The sequence below is a fragment of the Sprattus sprattus genome (genome assembly GCF_963457725.1).
Source record: "Sprattus sprattus genome assembly, chromosome: 9".
In the NCBI taxonomy this organism is placed as follows: Eukaryota; Metazoa; Chordata; class Actinopteri; order Clupeiformes; family Clupeidae; genus Sprattus; species Sprattus sprattus.
The window spans coordinates 3,031,842-3,056,926 of NC_137928.1; the positions used below are offsets into that span (position 1 = coordinate 3,031,842).

At 41.2% G+C, this 25,085-nt stretch overlaps 1 protein-coding gene across 2 annotated transcripts; it reads left to right on the forward strand.

The window, feature by feature from the left end:
• The first annotated feature begins 242 nt into the window (after positions 1-242).
• On the forward strand, positions 243-11,773 carry LOC308370536 (myosin heavy chain, fast skeletal muscle-like). 2 transcript variants are annotated; one of them, XM_080845198.1, is made up of 40 exons: positions 243-306; positions 469-514; positions 1,281-1,496; positions 1,587-1,730; positions 1,820-1,976; positions 2,082-2,109; positions 2,214-2,322; positions 2,425-2,517; positions 2,610-2,673; positions 2,765-2,863; positions 2,953-3,056; positions 3,173-3,311; positions 3,619-3,737; positions 4,206-4,355; positions 4,454-4,624; positions 4,722-5,022; positions 5,127-5,197; positions 5,299-5,386; positions 5,467-5,584; positions 5,681-5,804; positions 5,906-6,042; positions 6,334-6,589; positions 6,718-6,960; positions 7,066-7,242; positions 7,323-7,468; positions 7,581-7,671; positions 7,762-8,151; positions 8,339-8,584; positions 8,678-8,874; positions 8,978-9,161; positions 9,297-9,462; positions 9,607-9,731; positions 9,846-10,154; positions 10,243-10,446; positions 10,540-10,665; positions 10,752-10,922; positions 11,007-11,111; positions 11,196-11,291; positions 11,405-11,536; positions 11,657-11,773. In XM_080845198.1, the coding sequence occupies exons 3-40, from the start codon at positions 1,293-1,295 to the stop codon at positions 11,675-11,677; spliced, it is 5,805 nt and encodes a 1,934-aa protein (XP_080701324.1). In that variant the 5' UTR covers positions 243-306; positions 469-514; positions 1,281-1,292; the 3' UTR covers positions 11,678-11,773. The 2 variants fall into 2 exon arrangements, with proteins under 2 accessions (XP_080701324.1, XP_080701323.1); XM_080845197.1 differs by having other exon boundaries at positions 2,214-2,517.
• The last annotated feature ends 13,312 nt before the right edge of the window (positions 11,774-25,085 follow it).

The following is a 25,085-nucleotide window of genomic DNA, read 5'->3' on the forward strand; positions in this document are numbered from 1 at the left end:
ATAATTAATGTATGGTTGCTGCTCATTTAATAACATGTATAAGTAAACTTGTTAGTGTATCAATGTGTAAAAACAAAATGACACAAATCCTAATCAACAGCTAAACTAATTAAAGTATGGGTGCTGCTCATTTAATAACATGTATAAATCAATGTGTGTGTGTGATCACATGCTTGACGTGGTGTTTAAATATATCAAACCATTCCAGTATTCCTTATTTGGATCCTGCTTAGTTTGCAGATATTCACAATATAAGGACATGGAGGAACCGAGGAGTTCACAGAGACTAGGGGGTTCCAGTGCACAGTAAGTTGTCACCTGCTTGATTGGTCAGGGAGGAGCTGTACAGCATGGGTGGCTGCATTATGAACTCTGATATTCTCTCAGCTTGGCCATGAAATCTGTATGTTTTTAATATTTGCATTTATGTATAATATATTGTCTGACCTCTTACTCCCATCATTTTAGACTATTTGACGTTTCTGGACATTTCATCTGGTACTAGGAAGAACAGGTAGGTTTTTCTGCTTTCGTAACCGACTATCTATTCAGTAACTTAAATTATCTTTTCAAATAATAATAAGTAGGCCAAACGCTACCAAAGAAAACATAAACAGTAACTATAGTAAATACCCTTTCCAGTTTAGTCAAAACAGTCTTTTTCAATCAAATGGGGTTGCATAGATATGCATCATTTTGGTCCATTTTTGGTCCTTTGGTCCTTAAATCCAAATCTCTGGGCTGTACACAAAGTATTTGGCTGAACAGTTATGACCTATTCTGGCTTTGTAGCTACTTTCATTCAAAAGTGATACGTCCTTTGACCAGGCTTCAGTGAGGTTCTATGAAGACATCACTTCAAATATAAAGAGAAGAGACAATGCACTCAGCTTAAACATTTTTGTCACCTACTTTCAGATCTGCCGATGTCTTTCTTCCTTTTTTGGATTTAAAAAGACTGCACTCCATACATCTTGACAAAAGACAAAGACAACATTTTAAATCCGCTAAATAATAAATACCCTTGCATTTTGAATAGCAAGATACCCATGGTTTAATATGAATACCTGTTTCCCACATTAGATAAATTGCAAATATGTACTGTTGCTCTTGACTGTCTCATACACAGTCACTACAAAATACTAAAACAAACATCCAGTTGTTTGTTTGTTAACATCTTTCAGATATGCTATGTTGCAAGGAGTAATTATGTTTCTTACAGTCCGTGGTAATAAGATTTCTTATTACAAAATTACATTTCATGCCTCTTCTTCCAACAGTAAACCTCAACCATGGGGGACAGTGACATGGCCACCTATGGCCCGGCTGCCATTTACCTCCGTAAGCCTGAGAGGGAGAGGCTTGAGGCCCAAGCCATGCCCTTTGATGCAAAGTCAGCTTGTTTTGTAGTTGACAAGGAGGAGTTGTACCTGAAGGCTACAATCAAGAGTAGAGCTGATGGCAAGGTCACTGTTGAAACGCTTATAGAAAAAAAGGTATGTTAGCAAGGCTCTTAGTTAAGAAAATGATTCCATTAAACAGAAAGTTTGTTGCCTTTATCTCTTTATATTGTCCATTTGTTTTAGGAAGTAACCGTTAAGGAGGATGAGATCTTCCCCTTGAATCCTCCCAAGTATGACAAGATTGAGGACATGGCCATGATGACCCACCTCAATGAAGCCTCTGTCCTGTTTAACCTCAAAGAGCGCTACGCAGCATGGATGATCTACGTAAGCGTTATGCTTTCTCACAGATAAAAAAAATATGTTTAAAAAAAAATCGAAGTGTGAAACCAATTCCCTTTATTTCCTCATTCTAGACCTACTCTGGACTTTTCTGTGCCACTGTGAACCCCTACAAGTGGCTCCCTGTGTATGACCAAGCAGTGGTGGAGGCCTACAGAGGCAAGAAGCGTATGGAGGCCCCACCCCACATTTTCTCTGTCTCTGACAATGCTTATCAGTTCATGCTTCAAGGTAAGCATTCAATTTAAAAGCCACTAAATAATAAGATTTAATTACATATTTGTTCATGTACTAATTAAAAAAACTGATTTATCAAAAATTGCATTTGTCCCACAGACAAGGAGAACCAGTCTGTTCTGATTACGTAAGTGTCAATGCATGACATAAAACTTTGCATTATCTTCTATGTTATCTTGTGGCACACACAATTCTAATCTGAAAAATTTCAATTTCTTATGTTTAATCAAGCGGAGAATCTGGTGCTGGCAAGACTGTGAACACCAAACGTGTCATCCAATACTTTGCAACAATTGCAGTCAGTGGTGGGAAAAAGGTGGTAGAGCCTGGAAAGATGCAGGTCAGACCCCTTACACATTTACTGTATGTGCTAATTAGCATAACGCAACACAAACATTCTCTTCATACCAACATATTCCTTGAATGTTTCTTCCACTTGCAGGGCTCTCTTGAAGACCAGATTATTGCTGCTAACCCACTTTTGGAGGCTTATGGTAATGCCAAGACTGTGAGGAATGACAACTCTTCCCGTTTTGTAAGTTCATTTCTTATTTAAACTCTGGCCTCAGTTTTGTGGTTATTTATAAGATAAAATCCTAAAAAAGGATATCATTTGGTCTAAAACAGGGAAAATTCATCAGAATTCACTTTGCCACAACTGGCAAACTGGCTAAAGCTGATATTGAGACTTGTAAGTATAATTAACCTTTTTATATCAACATTTTACATTATTGGTGCCTTAATTTTTTCAAGTTAAAATATATTCCTCCCCACCTAAATAGACCTGCTGGAAAAGTCTAGAGTGTCATTCCAGCTTCCTGATGAGAGAGGCTACCACATCTTCTTCCAGATGATGACCAACCACAAGCCCGAGATTATTGGTGGGGTTATTATTTTCAACCAACAATCCAAAATCATTACATGTAACTATTAATTTGCAACAACAAATTATTGCTTTCTCCCTCTTCAGAAATGGCCCTACTCACAAGCAACCCCTATGACTTTCCCATGTGCAGTCAGGGTCATATCACTGTGGCCAGCATTGATGACAAAGAAGAGTTGGACGCCACAGATGTGAGATATCTATGAGTTTTTCTTCTGGACAAAGAATACAATGAGAATGACATTCTTAAAAACACTAACGATTCAAAATAATGATGCGCTTAAACTTCATTCATGCATGGATGCAGGATGCCATTGACATCCTGGGTTTCACTGCGGAGGAGAAAGTCACCATTTACAAACTGACTGGTGCTGTGCTCCATCATGGCAATATGAAATTCAAGCAGAAGCAGCGTGAGGAGCAGGCTGAGCCTGATGGCACTGAGGGTAGGTTTAAAAACTCTACTGAACTTGGGTCAGTTCTAGTGATAACTAGGTAGGTAGTCTTATTCATTGAAGTAATTTCATTAAAAGATAGATTAGCATGTATATTAACTTCAAGTTGTACTTCTGATTATAGTTATTAATATGTTATATTTATTACCTACAACTGAAGCTTGTAAATATATCTACAATGTCATGCATTGGATATGTTTTAGTGGCCTCTCAATTTAGGTTAAGAATTACTTTCCTGGGTAAAATATTGATAACTACTATTACTAAATAACTCACATAAACGCTTTGCTGTTTTAAGATGCTGACAAATGCGCTTACCTCCTGGGGCTGAACTCTGCTGATATGCTGAAGGCTCTGTGCTACCCAAGGGTGAAAGTCGGAACTGAGTATGTCACCAAGGGTCAGACTGTGCCACAGGTAACTCACATACAAGGTTGACTTAAGACCACAAGGATTTTTACATTGTTTGACAATCATTTTACTGCTGGTATTTCCTTTGTCAGGGTTCACACCCTTTATCATTGACAACATTTCAAAACTTTTCAAGGACCTTTAATGAAATCTCCATGAATCTTCACAAGCTAATAAAAAAACTGAATTATATACTTTACAGCACAGCTGGGCCTTAACTCTGAAAGAAAAGTAAATAACAACAACCATTATCCATTGAAGAGTACAATAACATAATTAATTTCATTAGACCTACATTCAACAAAATGATTATTTCTTGACTTTTCCAGAACTTTCAGTGACTTAACTGACTTTCCTAGCCCTGGAAAATGGGATTTTTAAAACTCCATGACTTTTCCAGGATTTCCATGACAGTGTAAACCCTGCCTTTTCTCATCATGGTAAGTAAGTAGTAATTCTTACATATTGTTTTAGGTCAACAACTCAGTGTCAGCCTTGTCCAAGTCTATCTATGAGAGGATGTTCTTGTGGATGGTCATTCGTATCAATGAGATGCTGGACACCAAGAAGCCAAGTAACTTCTACATTGGTGTGCTGGACATTGCTGGGTTTGAGATTTTCGATGTGAGGACAAAATTCTAAGATTCTTCACTAACATTATTTGTTTCTAGTGACTTAAGAGTGCCACTCTCAAATAATGTTTGAATATGTATCCAACACAGTACAACAGCATGGAGCAGCTGTGTATCAACTTCACCAATGAGAAACTGCAACAGTTCTTCAACCACACCATGTTTGTCCTGGAGCAAGAGGAGTACAAGAAAGAGGGCATTGTTTGGGCGTTCATTGACTTTGGCATGGACTTGGCTGCCTGCATTGAGCTGATTGAAAGGGTCAGTTTCAATCAATCCAACTAGCACAGTGTTAGATTTGTATAGTTTCATGATGTCCAGTTTTATAACTAAGCTTCTTCATCTTATTCTTCAACAGCCCATGGGTATCTTTGCCATCCTTGAAGAGGAGTGCATTGTCCCCAAGGCCTCTGACACCACTTTCAAGGACAAGCTGTATGCCCAGCATCTTGGAAAGACCGCAGCCTTTGCGAAGCCCAAGCCTGGCAAAGGCAAGCAGGAGGCTCACTTTTCCATGGCCCACTATGCCGGCATCGTGGAATACAATGTTACTGGATGGTTGGACAAGAACAAGGATCCACTGAACGACACTGTTGTGCAGCTGTACCAGAAGTCAGCAGTCAAACTTTTGCCTGTCCTGTACCCACCTCCTGTTGAGGGTAATAACCTGTTCAAGTCAAAAGGCTAATACACAAATAGTAATTATATATTAGATTCTATGTATATAACTTCATTATTCGATTCATTATTTGTATGTCAACAGAGACTGGTGGTGGTAAGAAGGGTGGTAAGAAGAAGGGTGGCTCCATGCAGACTGTGTCCTCACAGTTCAGGGTTTGTGGTTTAATATCAAGAAGAAAATAATCAATCAATCAATAATTGTCCCAGCACAATTAACTGTATGATTAAAATTGTATACATTCTTGCCTCAACAGGAAAACTTGGGTAAACTGATGACCAACCTGAGGGCCACCCATCCTCACTTTGTGCGTTGTCTGATTCCAAATGAAATTAAGAAACCAGGTAAAGGGCTTTTAGTAAATTAAGACATTATTCAACACCTTGTATTTGCTTGAAAATGTTACATCCCTGTATTTTCACAGGATACATGCAGAACTTCCTGGTCATCCACCAGCTCAGGTGTAATGGTGTACTGGAGGGTATCAGAATCTGTAGAAAGGGTTTCCCAAGCAGAATCATGTATGCTGACTTCAAGCAGAGGTAAACATACAACAATATACAACAATAACTTATAAAACACACTTAATTTATGTATTATATGGGTTAAATAATGTTTTTTCTAATTATTGACAACAGATACAAAGTACTGAATGCCAGTGTTATTCCTGAGGGTCAGTTCATTGATAACAAAAAGGCTGCTGAGAAGCTCTTGGGATCCATCGATGTTGATCACGATGAGTACAAGTTTGGACACACTAAGGTGGAGAATGTTTCTATCTTATATGACTTATTATGGATAAATATTGAATAACATTTCTGCTTTCAATCACACACCTCATAATTTGTGTTCTTCTCTTTTAGGTGTTCTTCAAAGCTGGTCTGCTTGGTACCCTTGAGGAGATGCGAGATGAGAAACTGGTTACCCTGGTCACAATGACTCAGGCTCTGTGCCGTGCATACTTGATGAGGAGGGAGTTTGTCGCAATGATGGAAAGGAGGTAATGTGTGATGTATTTGGTGGAATCATGCTCAACAAAATGATCTGCCATTTAACATTGCAGGCATTGCAGGTTTATTAATTGTAACACAATAGGTTGTGTTGAATAAATCGCCAATCTCTTATAAATGAAAGTACAACAACAACAACAACAAACAAGAAAGAGATCATTTCCATTAACACAGATGTATATAAAAGACTGGACTATTCACTGTCAGTGTTTAACAGAATCCCTCTGATCTATTCAGTTAGCTTCAACATGGTTTAATCAACAAACCAACCTCTTTTGCAGAGATGCAATCTTCACTATCCAGATGAATATCCGCTCATTCATTAATGTTAAGCACTGGCCATGGATGAAGGTGTACTACAAGATCAAGCCTCTGCTTCAGAGTGCTGAAACTGAAAAGGAGCTGGTTGCCCTGAAGGAGGCACATGCAAAACTCCAAGAGACATTTGCAAAGGTTGATGCCAGGAAGAAGGAGCTTGAGGAGAAGATGGTGGCTATTGTGCAAGAGAGGAATGACCTGCATCTGCAAATGTCATCTGTAAGTGTATACCTGTACAACGGGTAACAGTTCTTCACATCATTGCAATATTCAAATCACTAACCTGTCTAAGAATTAAGTTTTCAATACAAATCAGATTTCATCTTTTCATCTTGTATTTACTGTAGAGCGAAGAGACTATCAACGATGCTGAGGAGAGGTGTGAGGGCCTGATCAAGAATAAGATCCAGCTTGAGGCCAAAGTTAAGGAGACAACCGAAAGACTGGAGGATGAAGAGGAAATCAATGCTGAGCTGACTGCCAAGAAGAGGAAACTGGAGGATGAGTGCTCTGAGCTCAAGAAGGACATTGATGATCTGGAGCTGACCTTGGCCAAAGTGGAGAAGGAGAAACATGCCACTGAGAACAAGGTTTATATTCTTTAAAAAAAAAAATGAATAATGTTTTATTTTCAAGAGGTCTTCGTGAGGTTTACTGGATACTTGTACTGTTTACTGAAAACTTTCTATGTGTAGGTCAAGAACCTGACAGAGGAGATGGCGTCTCAGGATGAGGCCATTGCTAAGCTGACAAAAGAGAAGAAAGCCCTCCAAGAGGCCCATCAGCAGACTCTTGATGATCTCCAGGCAGAGGAAGACAAAGTCAACACTCTGACCAAGGCCAAGACTAAGCTTGAACAGCAAGTGGATGATGTGAGTTAAGGGACTGTCTGTGTTAAGAAATGCACATATATCATTGTGCTACTTAATTACTTTATACTTTGTTTCTGCAGCTTGAGGGTTCCCTGGAGCAAGAAAAGAAGCTCCGCATGGACCTTGAGAGAGCCAAGAGAAAGCTTGAGGGTGACCTGAAACTGTCCCAGGAGAGTGTCATGGATCTGGAGAATGACAAGCAGCAGTCTGATGAGAAGATGAAGAAGTAATGTATAATTATATTAGTAACTAATGATTCATGCAAACATGTACTCCTTTTTTAGCCCTTTTTTAGTATAAGAAGCCGTTAACAACAATTTTAATTCACAATTATACAGGAAGGACTTTGAAACAAGCCAGCTCCTTAGCAAGATTGAGGATGAACAATCATTGGGTGCTCAACTCCAGAAAAAGATCAAGGAGCTTCAGGTTTGTTTCACATCTTCAGGACCGAATAGTGTTAAGTGTTTATCATCTGCCTGTTCTTTGTATCACTTATTTCTTTTTAACAACCAATAGGCCCGCATTGAAGAATTGGAAGAAGAGATTGAGGCTGAGCGTGCAGCTCGTGCTAAGGTTGAGAAGCAGAGAGCTGATCTCTCCAGGGAACTTGAGGAGATCAGTGAGAGGCTTGAGGAGGCTGGTGGTGCCACTGCTGCTCAAATTGAGATGAACAAGAAGCGTGAGGCTGAGTTCCAGAAGCTGCGTCGTGACCTTGAAGAGTCCACTCTGCAGCATGAAGCCACTGCTGCAGCCCTCCGTAAGAAGCAGGCTGATAGCGTGGCCGAGCTGGGAGAGCAGATCGACAACCTCCAACGTGTCAAGCAGAAGCTTGAGAAGGAGAAGAGTGAATACAAGATGGAGATTGATGATCTTTCCAGCAACATGGAGGCAGTCGCTAAAGCTAAGGTTTGTGACATGTTAACCTAAATACTCTAGCTTACTCTAACTACAAACAAAATCATACTGCAAACAATGATAGAAAACTTACATATTCTTGTACGTTTTGCATTAAATGTTGTCAAGTAAAATTGTAATAATTGCCATAAATATTTCTGGCTTTTGTGTTGCTTATTCATTTTACTTTCACAAACAGGGAAATCTTGAGAAGATGTGCCGTACCCTTGAGGACCAATTCAGTGAAATCAAGGCTAAGAGTGATGAGGCTGCGCGCCAGGTCAACGACCTCGGTTCTCAGAGAGCAAGACTTCAGACTGAAAATGGTGAACTCGGCCGCCAGGTTGAGGAGAAAGATGCTCTTGTGTCTCAGCTGAGTAGAAGCAAACAGGCTTTCACTCAGCAAATTGAGGAGCTGAAGAGGCTAAATGAGGAGGAAGTCAAGGTACTGATACCCATGAATGACATGAAAAAATTGGAGTACATAACCCACATTCTGTGAAGCCCTAAAGGAACACCATTCATTGTTCACAAACAGGCCAAGAACGCCCTGGCCCACGGTGTTCAGTCTGCACGCCACGACTGCGACCTTCTGAGGGAGCAGTTTGAGGAGGAGCAGGAGGCAAAGGCTGAGCTACAGCGTGGCATGTCCAAGGCCAATAGCGAGGTTGCTCAGTGGAGGACCAAGTATGAAACTGATGCAGTCCAGCGCACTGAAGAGCTTGAGGAGTCCAAGTATGTACCAAACAGTCAAAGAAACACATAGAATGTGGATATGGGTTGTTATGTCTACGATAACCTGTTGACGTCCTCTAACTTAAATCGATTGCATTGTCAGGAAAAAGCTTGCCCAGCGTCTACAGGAGGCTGAGGAACAAATTGAGGCTACCAACTCCAAGTGTGCTTCTCTGGATAAAACCAAGCAGAGACTCCAGGGTGAGGTTGAGGACCTCATGGTGGATGTGGAGAGAGCCAATGGTCTGGCTGCCAACCTTGACAAGAAGCAGAGAAACTTTGACAAGGTTATACCTCTATCTGGAATTTGTTTGATGTTGTAGGACAAACTAGGACTCATATAACATAATATGGACGTATGGATTTTTGGTAGCAGTGTGTCATACGTGAAATTAACCAAAGACATAAACTGTTTTTCAAAGGTTTTGGCAGAATGGAAGCAGAAATATGAGGAGGGTCAGGCAGAGCTGGAGGGTGCCCAGAAAGAGGCTCGCTCTCTCAGCACTGAGATGTTCAAGATGAAGAACTCCTATGAGGAGGCTCTTGATCATCTGGAGACGCTTAAGAGGGAGAACAAGAATCTCCAACGTAAGTCAAGATGGCCTTAAAATACTTCCAAATCAAAGCTTGTTAAGAGAAGCTAAAAACGAAATGTTTTATCCTGGAATACTAATCAGTAGAAGATTGGCAGATGCTGACTTTGTGTTAAGGGTTTTAAATGTCTTGTTGCAGAGGAGATCTCTGACCTGACCGAGCAGCTTGGTGAGACTGGAAAGAGCATTCATGAGCTGGAGAAGACCAAGAAGACTGTTGAGACTGAGAAGGCTGAGATCCAGACTGCCCTGGAAGAGGCTGAGGTACAAATACAAAATCCAACAGGATGGAGTGGAGAGATTCAATAGAACTTCTAAATAAATCAATCAATTGATCATGTCTTAAAATTCTATGTTTTACACTCAATTTAAAAATAGGGAACTCTTGAGCATGAGGAGTCCAAGATTCTCCGTGTCCAGCTTGAGCTGAACCAGGTCAAGGGTGAGGTTGACCGGAAGCTTGCAGAGAAGGATGAGGAGATGGAGCAGATTAAGAGGAATAGCCAGAGGGTGATTGACACCATGCAGAGCAGCCTGGACTCTGAGGTAAGGAGCAGGAATGATGCCATGAGAATCAAGAAGAAGATGGAGGGAGACCTTAATGAGATGGAGATTCAGCTAAGCCACGCCAACCGCCAGGCTTCTGAGTCCCAGAAACAACTGAGGACAGTCCAGGGTCAGCTCAAGGTCAGTAGTATAAAGATTCAGTGTTTTGATATTACAGTGCTCACACAAATGAATTATAGCAAACACCACACATTTCTCTGTCAACCAGGATGCTCAACTGCACCTTGATGATGCTGTCAGAGGACAGGACGAAATGAAGGAGCAGGCTGCCATGGTGGAGCGCAGGAACGGCCTGATGGTGGCTGAGATCGAGGAGCTGAGAGCTGCCCTGGAGCAGACAGAGAGAGGCCGCAAAGTGGCTGAGCAGGAACTGGTAGATGCCAGTGAGCGTGTTGGCCTCCTGCACTCCCAGGTAGAGAATAAAAAAGGTTGTTTAAACCGATACATTAAACAGACAGTTCCAGCATTAAAAATATAACTGAGGTTGTTTATTTCTCCACACTAGAACACAAGTCTGCTGAACACCAAGAAGAAGCTTGAGGCTGACTACCTTCAGGTCCAAGGTGAAGTTGATGACATCGTCCAGGAGGCAAGAAATGCTGAGGACAAGGCCAAGAAAGCCATCACTGATGTAAGTTCTCTTTTTCTGAAACGGAGCATTATATTTAAAAGTATGTTTACTTCTATCATTTAAAAAAACACTATTCCATCATGTAGGCTGCCATGATGGCAGAGGAGCTGAAGAAGGAGCAGGACACCAGTTCTCATCTGGAGAGGATGAAGAAGAACCTGGAAGTCACTGTCAAGGACCTGCAGCACCGCCTGGATGAGGCTGAGAATCTGGCCATGAAGGGTGGCAAGAAACAGCTCCAGAAACTGGAGTCCAGGGTAGGAAACAAAATATGACTCTGAATAAATATGTCATAACAAAACAGGGGTCATGTCTGAAATAGAAATATTTTTCATGTTAAGGTTCGTGAACTGGAAGGTGAGGTTGAGGCTGAACAGAGACGTGGTGTTGATGCTGTCAAGGGAGTCCGCAAATACGAGAGGAGGGTGAAGGAGCTCACCTACCAGGTAAGAAAGCTCTCCTCTTTCTCTAGAACTGCATGCAAAATCTAAGCGGGGAGGACATTTCTTGACAAACTGTTTTCTCTTTAGACTGAAGAGGACAAGAAGAATGTCACCAGACTGCAGGATCTGGTTGACAAGCTGCAGCTGAAGGTCAAGGCCTATAAGAGGCAGGCTGAGGAAGCTGTGAGTATTTTTCTGCCTTTGCTATACAGGAATATATCTGCTACTTTTGCTACGTAACATTGACTCTTGTTTTGTTTTTCTGTATTAATTGCACTCAATTTCATATACAACAGGAGGAACAGGCCAATACTCACCTGTCCAAGTGCAGGAAGGTTCAGAATGAGCTGGAGGAGGCTGAGGAGCGTGCTGACATTGCCGAGTCCCAGGTCAACAAGCTCAAGTCCAAGAGCCGCGATGCTGGAAAGGTAGGATTATGTTTTCTGAACAAACATTACAATAATTTCACCAATAAACTTTAAAAATGTAAGTGTCATTGATTTGTATTTGTCATCTAGTTAATTCATTTCCTTTGTTCTCTTTTAAAGGGCAAGGAGGCTGCAGAGTAAAACCTCTGAATCCATGTCACATTTATCTGGATTAAAGATCCTGGTTTATGTGATTATTCCAACAGTGCAAAATGCCTAATAAATAATATATCTGAATCTGAATGTTTGTCTTTTTTCATAAGTTCATTCATATACTTTAGTCAGGGGGCTGATTTTTCTATGACTTTATAACTGGACTGTTGTTTTTTCTATAGGAGGCTGCCTCTATCTTACCTATTAGATTCCACATTCACAAGTCGTCTCATCGTCCTTGGTACTTGAATGAGACGACTTTAGCTGTTGAACTTCATCAGAATAATGACACTGCAGCAGACAATACATGCAACTCTTCACTGCTAAACAGTCTCCACATAAGAGAAGGTCTGCTAACGTCTAACCTTCAGACCATATTTTGCATACTGAACTAGAAGGGCTTCATCCTAAACTGCATGTCAAGCACAGGGATCGCATATGAGGGAATCAACATTTAAAATGTGCAGTTATGATATTTTACCATCTCCTGGCTATGTTTTTGTTTGGCTCTGTCATCTCATTGGGTTCTCTCCAAACCACATGGCTAACTTGGACTTGATAATGGCATCAACAGTTTCAATAACCAAATAATTGAATGGAACTATTATGCAGTTGTCAGGGTGCCAATTTCCCTTTAAACCGTTCTTTTGTATTATGCAACCAAAAAAAAATAAATAAAAGACTAAACCGCACTTAAAAACTTCCCATCTACAATCCAACTCCTGTGCGGTTCTTTTTAATGAAGACTTTACGAGAACACCCTCACCCCACTCCGAATCACCCCCTACTGCATTCACTACTCAGCAAAATATGCTTACCTTAAATTCAAACGAGGCCTCCTGCAGAATGCAAGCGAATTCAAGAATGGACTATGTAGCGTTCTCCGTACTATCACGTCGGGGCTACAATAAATATGTTGTGTCTGAACTATACACACATGCAGTCTCATTGAACAGAAGTCGAATTTCAAATGCCGATCCCAGTACGGTTTAATTGCACATCTTGAGCCACAATTAGAGAAAGTCACACCGGTAGATTTCTGAAGAAATGAGTCCGTGCCAGATATTTAAAACCTACTCTGACACTCCTACTACAGCCCTGACTGGCTGACTCTTTAACCCAATCAAATGCTCACCTCTGATCTGACTCTATCAGAAAGCTTCTAAACATAGTCTAATGAACCACCCCTTTTCACTAATTTTAAATCGTTGTGTATGTGATTAAAACCCTCAAACTAATTACATTAATTATCTTACATTTCTTCTTACTCATAATAAAATATTCCCACACGTTCATGACGGTGTCCGTAATCATCCCCCTTCTCCTGTTGATGTGATTTCTTGTTTAGCCGGGTAGGTGTTTGCTCGCTGGCGAGTGGCATAACTTGTACTTATTATAGTGAAGGTGAAATTAAGCCTCATGAACCTTCGAAGCTTTCCAACCAGACGTGTTGAAAAAAGGTTCACCACTCGAAGCTTCATTAGCTCTGTAGTGAAACCTACGGTGTAGGAAAGATTGTCTCGGGACAGTGCATTTGTTCAATTTGTTGTGGTTTGCAAGACCTACTAAAATAACCTACCCACAAGCGGTTTAATTCACCTCGATTAATTAACATTTCGTTGTATGAGAATACAATGACAATAAAGGCTTTCTTTTTCTATTCTTGCTTCTTATAATTGATTGACATATAGAGGGGCTCTGCCACAGTGGTTAGCGAAGTCACCTTATGTGCTGGTAAAGTTAGGACCGATTCCTGTCAAAAGCCGATGCTTTGGATAAAAACCAAGGCTTTGAACTGGTTCACGGAACGAAAACGAAAACCACAAACGTTTGATGTTTTGCTAGGAACAGAAACGAAACCAGAAACTTAAAAAGAAAATTATGTTCCGGATCAGAATCGTTTACCTAAAATAATGGTAACCGGTTAATAACGTTATTTTTTCGTTCTTTCACAAGATTCCTAAATGCAATATGATTGGTGATGTTCACTTCCGACCGTTCACTTAAATAGAGAACATTGCCGCGCGCCGCCAGCTAGTAGCCTTAAGTTATCAGATCAAATCTATGCTCAAGCTGTAGCCACCAGTCTCTCAAACTAAAGAAGAGGTAAATATTGTACCAAGTATCTCACACGTGTTTGTTTTTAAATAGGAATTCTATCTTTTAAGATAGGCTACGAATTTCCAATGCATTGTTATAAAAATCTGCAGGGTCAAGTTAATGAAATTATAGCTAAGTTGGACAGTTAGCATTGGCAGTAGACTACCTGGCTATTGCCCACCATAACCTACCCTAGTTTGTTAAGTCTTTATTTAAAATGTAGGCTTATATTGTAGTTCTCAAATTTGGCATTTTAACGTTTTTGTTCAGATGGGAAGACATTGCGAGAATCCTATGCGGCAGCATTATTCATTTGACCCCTCGACTAACAAATCCAAATGCAACATTGAGGGATGTATGTAGATACCATTGTAGTATTGTAATATTATATGTATTGCCTCTGTTCACAAAAATGCACTGATTGGGCCCTGACGAGGTTTGGTCAAATGCCGGTCGGTAATTAACAGCGTTACGTTAGCTAGCTAGACAGTTAAGACATTGTCCTGACAGGGGCAGGTTATTGCTAGTTAAAGTAACACAATGCAACAATTATACTTCAGGATTAAGGTTAGGATAAGCAGTTCAACCTTAAAATAACAGCTTGAAAAAAATTGCGGCGCTACAATGACTTTTAATATGGAGAATCGCATCCGTGCCATTGCCATACCAGGGTACATAGGCATATGACTTCGTTCTGTAGTTCTGTGGCCGCCCGACTTTCTACTGTCTGCCGAACTAGTAAGTTGCTTATTTTGCCGTCTTGCTTTGTCTTGTGTTGCACTTGCTTGATGTTTGACTGTGTAAGGACAGTTGTTGAGTAACTAGTTTGTCATAATTTCAAAGTCAGCACATTTTCAAGAGATTTCGTTAGTTTTAGCTGCTAGCATATCGCCAGCGAATAACTATTGATCCGTTGTGCTACTTTAATAAACGTAGGTCGACATCTCAGTGCCTCTCCAGATTTAAATTAACTGAAGGTAAATTAATGTCGTTTTCCTGCCGTCGATGAACAATGCTGGTATCAATGACAAGAGAAGATAGTGGTACAGTAGGTAGAGAGGTCGGCTATCATTCAGATGATTGCTAGTACGATTCCCGGTCGAAGCATCCTTGACCTGTTTTAGGACTTATTTTGAGCATCAAGTTCCCTTGAACTTTGGACATTAATTGTCTGTGAGTAGATATTTCGTGTTAGTGCATTTAATGCCGTTTTGATAATTTAAAAATCACTTTGAATTTCTTGTTTATTCATGTGATAAGATAATTTGGTATTTAGCAGTTTATGCTAGCTCTCGTGAAAGCAATTTTTTCATGCCCCCCCCTCGGAATTACTCTCTGAAATGTTACCATGTATTGTCCCCCCCCCCCTACAATGAAATGCGATCTCCGCCTCTGGGAGTATTGTGAGAAAACCGTGAAGCCCACCAGTGTGAAAGTATGGTCCTCAGAAGCTTTTAGTTTAAAGGCTGTTAGTCTCCGCCCTCTCAAAGAACACGCACCCCGCCCTATCATGATACGGAAGTCCGCGGAATTCATGATACGGAAGTCCTCAGAATTTTGGAGATTGTTTATACTTGCAGTTGCTTTTTCCAAGTAGGACTTATCCCTTTTTTCGTTTGTTTGTTATTGTGTTGCTTTGTTTTGAGGTCAAAATATATTTGATTTGTCATAATGTTCCCACATCCAGGGAGGTTGGCTACAGCCCCCTGGACCTTAAAAAGATATATAACAATAAAACAAATGCACTGCCTTTTATTCAAGTTCTAACACTGTCTCCATCTCAACAAAGCCAAAAACGACACAACACAAACATAGGAACATATTAAAATAATTTAATATAAAATGGAATGTTTAATTAGGTTATGAGGACGTCAGAGACCAGGGGAGTATTCCAAATACGTGGTTTAGTGACAAACCTTGGGGTAGTTAACTCAGAGTATGTGGTAAACCTCCTAAAAGAAGAGCTCTATGGCTCTCTTTGTTATGCTAGGAGCATTATAAAGGCATAGGCTCTTCTAATAGGAGGTTTACTACTCTGAGTTAACTTAAGTGTTTGGTATACTTCTGTGGACAAGGTCTGCGTACTTAACCCTCCACACACATATGCACACACACACAAACGTTCTCTCTCTCTCACACACACACACACACACACACACACCCCAGCCGACCATAACAGGGATCCAGGCCATACCAAGCCCTGATCTAGCACTCATCAAGCACAACAACACTTTGTTTGTTATACAACAACACTTTAGTCTTGGTAAATGTGGATTAATAGTTCTGGATGGCATCATTTTGTGGTTCACTATCAAACACGGTTCCTGTGGTTCACTATCAAACATGGTTCCAGTGGTTCCCTAGCACCACTCCCACTGTGGCAGAGGAACGAGAGCAGGAACCGGACCGTCTGGACTCTAGAACTAAAACCACAGCTGGATGAGCCCAGACCAGTGTCTGAGCTAGTGGCTATTAGATGGGGACTTTCCTGTCCTTGATCAGAGGAAGCACAATGGAGAAGACCTGCATGTCCTCAGTCCTCTCCAAGACAAGCTTGAACAGCCCTGTGTCGTTAGACTCTGATTTCTCTTTGACACTAAGCACCTACGGTCTCGTCTAGATAACATGGACATACCCTGGAAGTCCTCAGAGGACAGAACTACATCTGGGGCCACTGGTCTAGTCGAAGACATTCACAAATGCTACGCAGGTCGTACCTGCTGTGATTATTGCTAAAGCTACACAGGTCGTACCTGCTGTGATTATTGCTAATGCTACACAGGTCGTACCTGCTGTGATTATTGCTAATGCTACACAGGTCGTACCTGCTGTGATGATTGCTAATGCTACACAGGTCGTACCTGCTGTGATTATTGCTAATGCTACACAGGTCGTACCTGCTGTGATTATTGCTAATGCTACACAGGTCGTTCCTGCTGTGATGATTGCTAATGCTACACAGGTCGTACCTGCTGTGATTATTGCTAATGCTACACAGGTCGTACCTGCTGTGATGATTGCTAATGCTACACAGGTCGTACCTGCTGTGATTATTGCTAATGCTACACAGGTCGTACCTGCTGTGATGATTGCTATCGGGACAACTTTTAATCATGTGCTAGGGGGTACCTGTCTTAGTCATGTGCTAAGGGTCCACACAGTCTATCTGAACTCCTAGACAGGAGAGGAGTTATGTAAAAGCCCAGAAAGCTGTCTCACGTTCCCTTTTACTTCAGAGGGGGACGCTAACTACCGTAAGAGGAGCTCCATGCCAATTCCTCCTTTGTGGGGCTTTAATGTTGACTGAAAGTAGGGTAAAACTACAAGAAATACAACATACTATGTTTATGAACTTAAATATCAATACAATTTTATATGGAATGATATTAGAGTATAAGGTGTGTCAACGCTATGCCATTCCTAGCGTGCACCTTATCAGTGATCAACTCAGATGTGTATTTTAACTAAACTGATGACAATGGATTATCACATCCAACTTAATGCAGTAAGGGTTAGTTAATGCTAATAACAACACATGTTATATTAACTTGCACATTAAAAGTTAAGTCTAGCATTAAACCAACTAATAAGGCCAACAAATCTGTTGATAGACTATTGTTCACAAACTAACGTACCGACATTGCATCCAATGGTATGTAACTGATGAGTAACAATCAGTGGTGGACGAAGTAAACCAATTGTGTACTTGAGTAAAAGTACAGTTACATTGCATTGAATATTACTCAAGTAAAAGTATTCACCTAATTTTTTTTACTTGAGTAGAAGTACAAAAGTATCTGCCTTCAAAAATACTTAAGTATTAAAAGTAAAAGTATTTTTTTTTTTTAACTGTCACATCAAAACCCCTACTTGAACAGGTGAACAATGCTTTACATTTGCCTAATCAAACCCAAAATACTCAAAACTATATTATCTTTAAGTAAGACCAATTGGTTTTGAAGCAACAACACAAAAAGCATTCCTTCAAGTTTCATTATTTTATTTTCCATTAATTTCACTTGTCATAAACAGAATAGTCAATAGCATTCATTCATGACCTTAAAATCAGAGATTCAAAAGTAAAATGGAAGTTTTTACAAATAACAAATACCAATCACATTCACAACTGTTTAAACTCTAGAGCCAAGTTAGCTCGAGAACTCGAGAACTAGCAGCCCAACCAACAAACTGAACTCATAATATTAAACTTTTTTTAAACTAATATTAAACTTGGCCGAATAATGTCGCTTCGCTCATATGTGCTTGCCTTCTCCCTCATAGGAATGAATTGCGAAGTTCACTTCGCTTGGCCATGAATTCGACTGTGTCCCCGGCGTTAACGTTTGGTGAGGGAGGCTGTATTAAACTGGCACTTAGCATCTCCCCAGATAATTTGGGTGCTAGCATATTGCTTTGGATAAAAGCACCTGTTAATGTAATGTATTTCAATGTATTATAATAGGCATATTTATAACCACTCTGTTAGTAGTAGTCATGTAATGGCGAATTTACCTCGATGTGCTTTTTTAAATTTGATGGCGAGTTCCAGAATGCCGACAGCATAGTGTTCTTAATGCAGAGGCGACACTTGAAGTAATAGGACTCTTTTTTCTTTTCGATGAATTCAAACAATTCGGCTAAATAAGGCCAGGCGTGTTGGGCACCAATTTCTGTTTCATCCGATGATGCTGCAGTCAGCTCCTCAGCCATTTACCTGACAAATAATATTAATAATCTCTAGGAGTAAGAACTCTCAATGACCACAAGCACGTACACCACCTTGTGCTTTCAGCTCCAGCGTGACTTTGCAATTCTTCAATCAGGACGACACCTGTTGTTAACGTCAGCAGATAATCGCGCGCTGGGCGCTGCCGCTGATTGGTTATAGACGCGATACACTTTAACCTTTTGGTATTTTGTTAAAAATAAAAAAGGAACGAGTAAGGAACGAGTGTTTCTGTAAATGTAAAGAAGTGAAAAGTAATAATTTTCGCTTTAAATGTAGTGAAGTAAAAGTATAAAGTCTTACCAAATAAATGTACTTGAGTAAAGTACAGATACATGGAAATGTTACTTAAGTACAGGAACGAATTACATGTACTTCGTTACTGTCCACCACTGGTAACAATATCATGGATGGAAGTACATGAGGCCTTTTCTCGGCTTTCCATCAACTAATACGAACTATAGATATGGTGTTGATGACATCATTGATTAAACAAAGACACTTAAAGAGACAGGGTATATTAAGTACACACTGCCGGCACACAGGTTGACAGATATTCATACAATCTCGCATGGCTACATTTATCACAAAACAATAGCAAATCCCAGTTAACCTATTTAAAAAACAAATATGGATTATCCTACAGTCCCCCCCCCAGTCCATATCTCCACGTGTGCACATGATTGAGAGAGACTGGTCCTGCTCTGTCTGCTGAGACCATGCTGCATGCTGTCAATCATCTCTGGCTGATCAGGACACGCCTCCACTCTCCACTCTGTGTGTGTGCTGTCTTCATGAGCTTCTGGACCACAAAGCTCATGGATCAATACTTCCTTTTCCAGCTGAAGGATAAAGGAAAATACATGATCATCAATCAGTCTCCATAACGACTGTCCCAGTGACCCAGACTGCATGAGAGACAGAGGGCTGCTGTATTCTGACATCAGTAACAGCAGCCATGATAAACACATTCACACATTAAACACACTGCAGCAGAAACAGTAAGCTAAAAAGTTCAAAACCACTGGTCCAATCAGATGAAGAGAGCGGAGTCTGGCTCGACCAATAGAGATGGTAGCACATTCCCTTCATGGTGTTTGTAACCTTTTCAACAGTTAAACCTTACTGTTAAACAGTCCCTTACTGGGCTTGAACCTGTGACCTTGGGCATGGGAGCCTGAGACACACTAAGATGAGATAGTATTATGACTCTTACTGGAGTTACTGTGATATGAGTTAATGACTGGAGTCATTTTACAAAAATCTAATGATCAGATAAACAGACAGAACGAGCAAAAGAATAACAGAAAGAAATATTGAGTAAAAGAAAAAGAGATGGAAAGGAATGACAGTGACAGAGAGAGATGTGGGCCAAAGGTCACAAACAAACAAACATGATGAGTAAAAGATGACAAAAAACGAAAGGATGAGATGAGATGTAAGACAGCCCTGAGCTGTAAGGTGTAAGACAGAAAAAGAAAGGGGGAAGAACAAGGGAGAGAGAAGGATGAAAGACGGATGAGCAAAAGCAGAGGACCACAGAGGAAACGGACAGAAGAGAGAGAATCTGGAGAACAGAAAATAAAAGCCAGACAACCATTTTGGGTCTCATGTTAAAAAGACTTGTGTGAGATGGTTAGATATTTACTCACATTAGTTTCTCCAGTTTATAGTGGGGGTCCTTCACTAGAGTAGAGAGCTGCTCAATATCTGATGCACTCAGGTTATTGCCCTGCAGGTCCAGATGTGTGAGACTTGAGGAGTGTGAGGTCAGGGCAGAGACCAGATAGGAACAGCTCTTCTCTGTCAGGTTACAGAGCTGCAGACTGGGAGAAACATCATGATACATCTGAATATTAATCATCAATCCTCTACCCCCCCCCCCCCCCCCCACACACACACACACACACATACAAACAGACATACACACAATCAGGGAAACAAACACACACTGATATAAACACACACTCAGGGATACAAACACACACGCACACACACAGGAACACTTACACACGCACAATCAGGTATACACACACAAACACGGATAAACAAACACACAAAGGACAACCAACACACAAACACACACTCAGGGATATATACAAACACACAAACACACAGGGACACCAACACACACACACATACACTAAGGGACACAAACTCACAGACACAAACACACACACACTCAGGGATACACATACACTCTGATGATCATACACAGACAGGGACACAAACATTCACACAAAACACATACACACACATACATACACACACACACACACATATACACACATACACACACAGGCACACACACACACATTAACACACACACACACAAACACACACATACACACAGAGCGAGAAAGAGAGACGGCCTAGATGCTTCTGAGCCTCTGTCTCATATAACCACCAAAGGAAAAAACACTAACATACATACAATTAATAAAACTAAAAATACCTTCATAATATTTGTATTTCACTTACGCACACACTCACGCACACACACACACACACACACACTCACACACACACAAACACACATACTACATGAAATTATGCTTACCGTAGTTCCTGCAGTTTGCAGTTTTGATGACGAAGAGCAGAACATATAAGTTTCACTCCTGAGTCTCCCAGCAGCTTATTATCATACAGGCTCAGCTGTGAGAGACTTGAGGACTGTGAGGTCAAGGCAGAGGCCAGATAGGAACAGCTCTTCTCTGTCAGGTTACAGCTACTCAGACTGGGAGAAACATCATGATACATCTGAATACTTATCATCAATCCTCTATCACATGCACACAAATAAACACACACCCAAAGGGCGACCAATATGCACAAACATACACTCAAGGACACCAACACACACACAAACACACACACACACACACACAGGGACAGCAACACACACACACAAACTCAGGGGGAACAAACTCATACACACCAACACACACACCCTCAGGGATACACATACACACTGATGAACATACAAAGACAGGGACACAAACATTCACACACACACACACACACACACACTGAAGAGAGATATATATAGGGGCCTAGATGATTCTGAAGCTCTGTCTCATATAACCACCAAAGGAAAAAACACCAACATACATACAATTCATTAAATTAAAAATACCTTTATAATATTAGTATTTCACTCACACACACACAAAAACACACACACATACCACATGGAATGATGCTCACCATAGTTCCTCCAGTTTGCAGTTTTGATGAGAAAGAGCAGAACATAAAAGTTCCACTCCTGAGTCTCCCAGCAGCTTATTGCCCTGCAGGATCAGCTGTGTGAGACTTGAGGAGTGTGAGGTCAGGGCAGAGGCAAGATAGGAACAGCTCTTCTCTGTCAGGTCACAGAAATCCAGCCTGGGAGAAACATCATGACACATCTGAATATTACTCATCAATCCTCTATCCCCAAACACACACTGAGATACACACACACACTCACACTCACACTCACACTCACACGTTTTACTCATGAGTCCAGAAGCTCATTGGTAGATACACACACACAGGGACACACACACACACACAAACACACATAGAGCAGTGAGACAGTCCAATAAGAAGAAGCACATAGAGCAGTGAGACAGTCCAGTAAGATGAAGCACATAGAGCAGTGAGACAGTCCAGTAAGATGAAGCACATAGAGCAGTGAGACAGTCCAGTAAGATGAAGCACATAGAGCAGTGAGACAGTCCAGTAAGATGAAGCACATAGAGCAGTGAGACAGTCCAGTAAGATGAAGCACATAGAGCAGTGAGACAGTCCAGTAAGATGAAGCACATAGAGCAGTGAGACAGTCCAGTAAGATGAAGCACATAGAGCAGTGAGACAGTCCAGTAAGATGAAGCACATAGAGCAGTGAGACAGTCCAGTAAGATGAAGCACATAGAGCAGTGAAACAGTCCAGTAAGATGAAGCATATAGAGCAGTGAGACAGTCCAGTAAGATGAAGCACATAGAGCAGTGAGACAGTCCAGTAAGATGAAGCACATAGAGCAGTGAGACAGTCCAGTAAGATGAAGCACATAGAGCAGTGAGACAGTCCAGTAAGATGAAGCACATAGAGCACTGAGACAGTCCAGTAAGATGAAGCACATAGAGCAGTGAGACAGTCCAGTAAGATGAAGCACATAGAGCAGTGAGACAGTCCAGTAAGATGAAGCACATAGAGCAGTGAGACAGTCCAGTAAGATGAAGCACATAGAGCAGTGAGACAGTCCAGTAAGATGAAGCACATAGAGCAGTGAGACAGTCCAGTAAGATGAAGCACATAGAGCAGTGAGACAGTCCAGTAAGATGAAGCACATAGAGCAGTGAGACAGTCCAGTAAGATGAAGCACATAGAGCAGTGAGACAGTCCAGTAAGATGAAGCACATAGAGCAGTGAGACAGTCCAGTAAGATGAAGCACATAGAGCAGTGAGACAGTCCAGTAAGATGAAGCACATAGAGCAGTGAGACAGTCCAGTAAGATGAAGAACATAGAGCAGTGAGACAGTCCAGTAAGATGAAGCATATAGAGCAGTGAGACAGTCCAGTAAGATGAAGCACATAGAGCAGTGAGACAGTCCAGTAAGATGAAGCACATAGAGCAGTGAGACAGTCCAGTAAGATGAAGCACATAGAGCAGTGAGACAGTCCAGTAAGATGAAGCACATAGAGCAGGGCTATTCAACAGGCGGCCCGCGGGCCGAATCCGGCCCCCAAGCTGCTTTGGACTGGCCCCCGGTAGCCTCATTCAGTTCGTGACTAAAAATTAAAAAAAAAAAAAAAAAAAAGTTTTTGACTATGGCTAATTGTACACTATCGCGTGCAGTAGGTGCTGGTATGGTGGTGGTATGCACCCGTTTAAGCCACGTAAACGGGTACTGCCTGATTTGGCCAGACATACATTTTTGAGGGAAAACAAATTACCAATCAAATTTGCCCCTCTAAATTAACCGAGCTCTAGAGTGCGTCACTGTGACCGTTACCTTTGGCCTTCATCACTCTGACACGTACCTTTCAAACTGCGCTTACCAGACAAAAATGTCTACTGCACGCGAGAGTGTACAATTAGCCATAGTCACAAACTTTTTCTTTTTTGGCTAGTTAGATTAAATACAACAGGTTCAGCTGAACTGAATATTGAGGTATCATACACCATAACATACACACACTGAAAAGACTCCCTGGAAACTTGTTTTTTTCAATTAATTACTTGGACTATGGTGAATCTGCCGAACTGAATTTCTTTGACTATGATGAATCTGCTGAGCCGAATCCAACTTACACCTGCTGACTTAGGGAGTGGAGTCTATAAATTGTTTGTTCACCTGGCAGTTGACCCCTTGCACTCCCCACCAGTACTCCAGCAGGTTCCTGTCTCCTTTAGTTATATCCACTACCCTGAAGTGTGCATCTTCGAGTTAACGTGAGTGTTCAATCCATCATTTTGAATGTTTAATTTCTATGCCTTTTGTGTTGGCTTTGTGACATGTGCTCTGTTGCCCTAACCCCTTTGTTCCCAGACATGTGCCAGGAGCCATGAGGGATTGTTTGTTGCTTACTTGTTGCTTTTGCTGCTTAAGGCTGATTTATGCTCAGAGACGTAAGCGTAAGCGCAAGCGCAAGAGGCCGCGCAAGCCCCTTGCGCGACTTTTCACGTCTTGCGTGCGTCGGCCCTTTTTCTAGACTTGCGCCATTTTACGCAAGCCTATTGTTCTGGGTGTGAATTGCTTGGCAACACCCCCAACGCAACGCGTAAGCACCTAACAATGCTCAACGCAGAACCAAGCAAGGGCCTTTAGTTGTGGATTGAGTATTCTCACATGATCGTTACTTGTTTGTTGCTTTTGCTGTTTATTCGTGGATTGTGTATTCGCACATCATTGTGGGTTGTTTGCTGTTTTAATTGACCACTCCGTTATTAAATTGTAATTTAATTGTATTGCTTCTTTGTTTATGTTTTCTGATGCACGGAAACAAATATCCAGATCGAAAAGGAAAATAAACTACTGGTGTTGCATCAAACCTGCCTTCTCCCTTGCATAATTTCCTCACTCTACTCCTAGCCGTTTGAGTCTTCTGACCGAGACTCTGCTCACCTAAACCCTCACTCTCCCCAAACCCCTACAGTGCACACACACACACACACTCTCTCCCCAAACCCCTATAGTGTGTACACACACACACACACGGCAATGCAGAGGAACAGCTCTTCTGTCAGCCTAGAGACATTCAGCTTGAGACAAACATAATTTTGCATCTCAATATTAATTCTCTACTCTCACACACAAACACACACACATAGAGTCCAAATAGCAACAGCTCTTCCTCTGTCTCTCTCAGTTTAGGAGAAATGTTCTTATCAGGGCAGTTAATTTACCAGGACTAAAGTCAACTATTTGATGATTTGCTGTTTACTGACAACCAGGGAACTCCATCTAACTTTCTCTCTCTCACTCGTACACACTCATACACTCACACGCTGTGTTAACGAGTTAATGATGTGGATGTTGTAACCACTGGCACCAGCTTATCACAGTCAACATTCAATCCATAT